At 48.5% G+C, this 7,688-nt stretch overlaps 1 protein-coding gene across 3 annotated transcripts in view; it reads left to right on the forward strand.

Moving 5' to 3' along the window:
- The window catches only part of PCED1A (PC-esterase domain containing 1A), a 5,560-nt gene extending 896 nt beyond the window's left edge, over nucleotides 1–4,664 (forward strand). The window contains exons 2-8 of one of the 3 annotated variants that reach the window (XM_010836510.1): nucleotides 113–278; nucleotides 754–833; nucleotides 943–1,181; nucleotides 1,282–1,432; nucleotides 1,550–1,796; nucleotides 3,659–3,928; nucleotides 4,276–4,664. In XM_010836510.1, the coding sequence (XP_010834812.1) occupies nucleotides 155–278; nucleotides 754–833; nucleotides 943–1,181; nucleotides 1,282–1,432; nucleotides 1,550–1,796; nucleotides 3,659–3,928; nucleotides 4,276–4,523 (1,359 nt within the window). In that variant the 5' untranslated portion in view covers nucleotides 113–154 and the 3' untranslated portion in view covers nucleotides 4,524–4,664. The remainder of the gene's footprint in view (nucleotides 1–112; nucleotides 279–753; nucleotides 834–942; nucleotides 1,182–1,281; nucleotides 1,433–1,549; nucleotides 1,797–3,658; nucleotides 3,929–4,275) is intronic. The other 2 variants (XM_010836509.1, XM_010836511.1) reach the window with 2 other exon arrangements.
- Nucleotides 4,665–7,688: the final 3,024 nt, after the last annotated feature.

Raw genomic sequence — 7,688 nt, forward strand, 5'->3', positions numbered from 1 at the left:
CTAATGCTGCCACCTGGTACCTGTAACCCTGAGCAGCTTGAAAGGGGCCAGCGCAGGTCTCCTCTATCCCAAAGTGGGCCCTGGAGCTAGTTGAGTCCCCTCCCTCGTGCAGCTTGGTGGCCTTTCCCTGCAGCCCGTCGTTGTTGGCGGCAGCATGGTCTTCCGTCTGGAGAACGAGGAGCCGTGCCGCCCGCAGAGAAGCAACATGGTCCGTTTCCAGGCCTCGGAAGTCCAGCAGCTGCTACACAACAAGTTCGTGGTCATCTTGGGGGACTCAAGTGAGTGCTAGAATCCCACTTCCTGGTCCCGCACCTGCGGTCTGTTTTCTGCGTCTGGACGTTTGGTCTCCATCTCAAACCTCTTTCCTGATCCCCAGTCCGTTCCAGTACAGAAGGTTTATTTCCCCAACGCCTTCCACAGGTGTCCTGACAGATGTAGCTTGTCAGGCTTTTCACCCCCACCTTGCTCAGCATTTTTCTTCCTGACAGTGCCCCACAGTGTCCTCATGGAAGCAGTGTATTGTCTGTTTCTTGGGTGACTTGGCCAACTTACTCCTGCCAGGTCGCTATGAAGGTATACACCTGGAAGGAACAAAGTCAGTGCCAGGACTTTTTAACTTCACCTTTTCTCATACCTCTAAGTCAATACTCCACAAAGGTGGTGTTGGGCCACCTCAGCAAGAGGCCTGGATTTGAAAGGAGCTGGGGGTGGAGTAGGGCCTGCCTCAGCCTCAGGATCTTTGTCTCCCTTCAGTCCAGCGGTCTGTGTATAAAGACCTGGTGCTCCTGCTCCAGAAAGACTCACTGCTCACAGCTGCCCAGCTGAAAGCCAAGGTGAGGGAAGCTTGGTGGCCATGCCAGTGATGGGCGGGCACAGACTCTGGCCTGGTAGGGGCCTCCTCCCTGGCTTGGGTCTGACCAGCTGGGTGGGGGGGGTGGGCAGGGGGAGCTGAGCTTTGAACAGGACCAGCTGGTCGCTGGGGGTCAGCTGGGCGAGCTGCACAACGGGACACAGTACCGGGAGGTCCGCCAGTTCTGCTCGGGTTCTGGCCACCACCTTGTACGCTTCTACTTCCTCACCCGCGTTTACTCCGAGTACCTCGAGGGAGTCCTGGAGGAGCTGACATATGGGCCTGCCCCGGACCTGGTGATCATCAACTCCTGCCTCTGGGATCTCTCCAGGTTGGGGCGGGGGGAGAGGGAAATACTGATTGGGGGTGGAGGTATGGCTCAGAGGCCACCCACCCCTGTCTTCTTGCTCACCCTTTGTGCTACCCAACAGGTATGGCCGCTGCTCAATGGAGAGCTACCGAGAGAACCTGGAGCGAGTGTTCGTGCGCATGGACCAGGTGTTGCCAGATTCCTGCCTGCTGGTGTGGAACATGGCAATGCCCCTAGGAGAGCGTATCACTGGGGGTTTCCTCCTGCCTGAGGCAAGTGACTGGAGCACCTCAGGATAGAAGATGGGGCAGCTGATTGGTAGATAGAGGACCCTCCCTCCCGATTCTGCATCATTCAGTGGCTCTTAGATGCTGCATTTTCTCACTCAGCTCCAGCCCCTGGCAGGCTCTCTGCGGCGGGATGTGGTTGAAGGGAACTTCTACAGTGCTACTCTGGCTGGGGACCACTGCTTTGATGTCTTAGACCTCCACTTTCACTTTCGGCATGCAGTACGGCACCGTCACCGGGATGGTGTCCATTGGGACCAGCATGCCCACCGCCACCTCTCACATTTGCTTCTGACCCATGTGGCCGATGCCTGGGGTGTGGAGCTGCCCAAGCGTGACTATCCCCATGGTGAGCCCTATCACAGGTGGGGAGGGTAGTGATGCAAAGAGGGCCCTCAGAGCATAGGTCTCATAAACAGCAGGACAGAGATCCTCAAGGGGAGCAGAGCCCCCTGAAGGACCATTGTGAATCCTGAGTGTGCCTTCCTTCCCCTAGCCCTGTAGTCACCTTTGTGTACACGAATTGAGTATTGAGTACATAAGGCAATATGTCAAAAGATCCATATGCTACAGATAAACAGGAAAAGAATGGGAGTACTTTTAGGTAGGAGTGGATGTAGGGCGTGGAAAAGCAGAATCAGAGGAAAGGTAATTCAGGCAGAGTGGTAGAAGCAACAAAGCCCCTTGGCAGGGACTGTTAAACCCTCAGTTCCCGCCTGCCCTCAGTTCCCGCCTGCTTTTAAAGGGGACGTCATGGTTTATTGTTCCATGTCTGCTTCTGCCCTGGATCATGTCCTGCAAGGGTAAAGTACCTGCCTCGCTTGTTAATAATTCATCCCTTTCAGCCCCAGTATCTAGCACAATTGCTGTGTATATAGTACCTGCAGGATGGTGTTTATTGAATTGGAGACGTGAGTCATGTTAGAAGGCTGTAGTAGCACTGGAGGATGTGAGGGCAGAATGGCCAAGAGTGTCACTTTTAGCCTGGAGTTGGAATATCAGGAAAATGAATTAGGACCTTGATCATATAATGGTCCAATTTCTTTGTTTTTTTTAGGTGAGAACTAAATCTTATCTTCCTTGGTGGCTCAGATAATAAAGAATCTGCCTCCAATGCAGGAGACCTGGGTTCAATCCCTGGGTTGGAAAGGTCCCCTGGAGCAGGGCATGGCAACCCACTCTAGTATTCTTGCCTGGAGAATCCCCGTGGACAGAGGGCCCTGGTGGGCTACGGTGCATAGGGTTTCAAAGAGTCAGACACAACTGAGCAACTAGCACACAAATCTCATCTAAATCAGTTGGAAAACTGATCCTTAACAGAGAAAGGGATCCTCTAAAGGTTGTAAGGCTAGTTTGTTGTGTCTCAGGTCTTCTGAACTCAATTTGGAGCCACAGAAATAGCAACATCAAAAGGAACAGTTAGGTGGAAGGATGAGTTGGTGAGTTTGATGGGGGCAGATCTCTTTGAAGTACTATGGAAATGTTGAGTAGATTTGGAGTCAGTGGTCCCCAGCAGGGAAATGGCCGATAAGGGCGTGAATGTGAACAGTGACAGAAAGAGCAAAACAATGGCCATGTTTGGGAGTTGGAAGAGAAGAGAGACTGATGGGGGAAACAAAAGGAGATAAGGATAGAGGCACTTTCAGGGAGGGGAGAGGCTTTTGGCCATGTCATGTGATAGTTAGGAAGTGAAGAAGTGGTTACATTTTTGTAGGAAAAGTATTAAAGAAGTGGAGTAGGGTTAAAAGAGGCAGTGAACAGTTGAGAAGGGAATGGTGCCTGGGCAAAAATATACTCTTTGTGGGAGGAAGTGTGAAAGGAACCCGTACCTGCTGGGAAAGGAAGTGATAGGATCTTTGTTTTTAACGGAGACTTACTAAACTTAGTTATTGGTCTTTGAGGAAGAGCTAGGAGAGGAGAGATAGACAAGCTGGGCACTAGAGGGAGAAGACTGGAAGGGATCATGAGGTCACACTGGAGGGAATCATGAACAAAGACAGATCCACTGACTCCACTGACTACTGAGACACAGGGAAGAAGGAGCATAGCTTGGGCTTGGCCTGAAATGAGAGGGGATGAGGAAACCTGAGTATGAAGTAGAGGGTACTGTGTTCTCCAGAAGGAGAAAGTAAAGGTTTAGAAGCGTAGGCTGCCAGAGTTCAGGGTGACCTGGCTTCCTAGGCCTACTTAAAACAACCATCCTGTTTCTAGACCCATGGATTAAAGACTGGCCAGAGCCGGATCATCTCTTCCAGGGGAGCCAGGGGCAGCCCTCAGACTTCGGGGAGCAGCCGGCCTTGCCCCCACTCTCTCCCTTACCTCCTCCCATGCCTTTTCCCTATCCTCTTCCTCAGCCTTCCCTGCCTCCACTGTTTCCACCCCTGCCCCAGGAACCCCCTTTTGTCCCAGGCCAGCCCTTCCCACCCTGTGAATTCTTCAATTTTAATCCAATGGAAGACTTCTCGATACCACCCCACTTAGGTATGTGCCCCCACAACTTCCCAGCACACCTTTTCCAGCCTCTCCTTGAACCTCCCTTAACCTGGTCTCCTGTGTCCAAATGGGCTGAGAGAAGTCAGAGACTCCTTGTGCCCTACCCTGGATTGGGTTCTGTCACAGCTGAGTTTGGAACAGCATCTGTAGACTCATGAGTTAGCTCATTGATTGTCAGTTTCCTGACTTGGCAGTACGGGAAGCGGTATTGCCATTTTGTAGATGGGGAAATTGAAGGCCAGAGAAACTCACCCTGAAGAACCAGAACTGCCTAAGGCAGAGTTGTGCTCACCATGGCCAGAAGCCCACTCTGATGATGGCTGGTTCTTTTGTAGGATGTGGCCCTGGAGTGAACTTTGTGCCTGGCCCCGTGCCTCCTCCAGTCCCCAGCCCTGTCTGCCATGGTCAGCACCGGGGCTTGGCTGTCCACCGAGGGATGTCACGCTGTGTTCACAACAGCCCCTACCATATGCCGAGGATGGGGGCGCCCTGCAGGCAGCGTCCAAGACACTCAGACAGGCTGATCCACACATACAAACTGGATAGACGACCTCATGCCCATTCGGGTACATGGCCGGGGTAGACTGGTTCTTGCGTTTGGGCTGTGTGTGCCAGTGGCCCTGCAGTGCCTGTTTGCTACACCAGGTGTTGGCGTGGCACCTGCTATGCCTGACGTTGTTGTACATTGCTGTCACCAATAAAGGCATGGAAAAACAGAGTGACATCTTTTTGTGAAAGGGAGTGAGTCTCTGAACTGTGATCTTAAGAGTTGAGGAGGCTACCTCTGGGTTCTCTCCAGTCGGACCTTGCAATCCACACTGTTTAGAAATCATTGACTGCATCTTTCATACTGTCTCACACGCTCAATTATACTCCTACCAGAACACACGTGTACTTAACAAAGACCCTGGAGGGGTTACCTATTGTCAGCAGCTCTTTGGGATTGGGAAATGTCACAGGCTGAGCTGTAATTGAAACTTAATATTTTGTATGGAGTTTGGAATCTGGCTAGTTCTCACCTGTACTAGTCTCACCCATTCATATGTATGTTCAACGTTCACCTACTCCGGGAGATATACCAACCTTGCCTTGTACAATTTCTTGGCTCATGGTAGACACTCAGAAGTGGTTGGAACTAAGCAAGAAGCTCCCAGGCCCAAGTGGGAGACTGATTAGAAAACCATTACTTAATAGATACAATATGCAGTAGTAGTAAAGTGAACGCAAACCTATGTGGTGGGTGGGCAGGAGAAGAGGAGCAGAGAGAGAATTCCAAGGTTGGGAGTAGGGAGTGGGGAGCTGTGCCAAACTTAATAAGAAAGTTAAAAGAATTCAGGGACTTCCCTGATGGTAGTGACTAAGACTCCATGCTCCGAATGCACGCAGAGGCCCAGGTTCAGTTTGTGGTCGGGGAACTAGATACTTCATGCTGCAAATAAAGATCCTATATCCCACATGCAACTCAGACCTGGCACAGCCAAATTAATTAACTTTTTAAAAGTATAGCATCTCAGCTTTGACAAATGATCTTGACCCTGGGTTGGGTGTAGTATGAGGTGGGGGCTGAAACAAGGCAGTAAGTACACTGATAAGCGATGTGAAGCAGGAAAATAAGGAAACACACAGACCCACTAAACCTTAAGTAGAATAGGCTGGAGAAGAGGATGCAGAATTACTGCATTATCTTTCCTTACTTTTTATTGACATTTTACTTTGTCAAAGAACGTAACATCTTACAGAAATGGAAATAGCGGACCAAAGAAGTGTTGATCCTTGGTGGATAACTATTAAGTGCAAATGAAAGGAATCTACTAAATAAACACACACTGGTGCTGGGGAAACTGGTACAGACAACATAAGTTAATAAAATCCTTTAGAGAATAATGTCATCAGGGCTACTGAGACTTACTGAGAGTGCTTGAAATGAGCTTGGTTTTCTTTGCTGTAGACAGTGGATGGGAACATACAAAAGTGAAAGAAAGCCTCTTGTTAGGAAGATAGATTTTAGATAATTTTTATTGTAAAAACTGTTTTTTTGTTTTGTTTTCATCAGTGTGGAGAATCCCTTGTTCAGTCATTTATTCCTTGACACAAAACCCTTTTCTTTGCACCTCTGAAACTGGGGCTTCTCAGTGTTTCTATGGAAAATTGTGCACCTAACTAAACTGGTTTATGGAAGAAAGTAATATGAGTTACCCAGCTTCACAGAGCCCTCTGTTGCTTGCCATCCTGTTCTCTAAGAAAACCTTGCGTGCGTGCTAAGTCATTTCAGTCGTGTCCGATTCTTTTCGACAGGCTGGTCTGTCTAGGCTTTTCCATTCCCTCCCAACCCCACCCCAAGTCTAGCACGCTCACACTGTGAGCGCTTTGAGACTTCAGTGTGCTTCAGATCCCTGTCAATCTACCTCTGTGTTTCTCATTTTCACCCCATCTTGCTGTGGAGCTCCCATTGCTCACAGGTATTATAATCTTTTCCTCAGCATCCCAATATAGATTTGAAATCTATTGTAAGGATAAAATGGGGATAAATTATTTTATTTTCAGTTTGCTGTCATGTAAGCACATAGTACACTTGACTCCTTTATTAACAAATTTTTTATTAAGTTGTGACTGGGAAACAAGAAACTTCAAAATAGCTGCATACAAGTCATTACATGAATTTAAATTGTTTCCTGGATTTTGTTTTGAGATTATAAAAACAAAATCTTACATTTCTCCAGTATGTAGGCACATAGTATGTAGGCTAGTCAAGCAGGAGAGAACTCAAACTTCACTGACAAATCGTGTAAGAAGAAAAGTGTACATAGACTTCCTCTCATTCATGGAATTTTGGTTTTTAAAAGTGACTCCAATATTCTTTCCTTTGCCAAAATAAAGTATTTCTGAAAGGGTTAACAGATGCACCAGCACAGCATGTTACACAAGCCTTTATTTTTCAGGGGAGAAAAGTTTTAAGAAATTTGGAAGATTGTTTTTTTCAAAAAACTTTAACCCAGGGACTTTCCTGGTGTTCCAGTGGTTAGAACTCTGCCTTCCAATGCAGGGGGTCTAGGTTTGATACCTGGTCAGGGAACTAAGGAGAAGGCAATGGCACCCCACTCTAGTACTCTTGCCTGGAAAATCCCATGGACGGAAGGGCCCGGTAGGCTGCAGTCCATGCGGTCGCTAGGAGTCGGACACGACTGAGCGACTTCACTTTAACTTTTCACTTTCATGCATTGGAGAAGGAAATGGCAACCCACTCCAGTGTTCTTGCCTGGAGAATCCCAGGGACAGGGGAGCCTGGTGGGCTGCTGTCTACGGGGTCGCACAGAGTCGGACACGACTGAAGTGACTTAGCAGCAACAGCAGCATTCCATTATATGCGATATCTGTGTTTATCCATTTACCTGTTGAGGGACACGAGTTATTTTCAGTTTTTGACCCTATAAATAAAGCCGCTATGAACATTTCTGTATAAATCTTTGTATGGACATATGCTGTCTTTTTCTTTTTTAAACTTTACATAATTGTATTAGTTTTGCCAAATATCAAAATTAATCCGCCACAGGTATACATGTGTTCCCCATCCTGAACCCTCCTCCCTCCTCCCTCCCCATACCATCCCTCTGGGTCGTCCCAGTGCTCTAGCCCCAAGCATCCAGTATCGTGCATCGAACCTGGACTGGCATCTCGTTTCATACATGATATTTTACATGTTTCAATGCCATTCTCCCAAATCTTCCCACCCTCTCCCTCTCCCACAGAG

The sequence above is a fragment of the Bison bison genome, unplaced genomic scaffold (assembly GCF_000754665.1).
Source record: "Bison bison bison isolate TAMUID 2011002044 unplaced genomic scaffold, Bison_UMD1.0 scf7180017864063, whole genome shotgun sequence".
Taxonomy (NCBI): domain Eukaryota; kingdom Metazoa; phylum Chordata; class Mammalia; order Artiodactyla; family Bovidae; genus Bison; species Bison bison.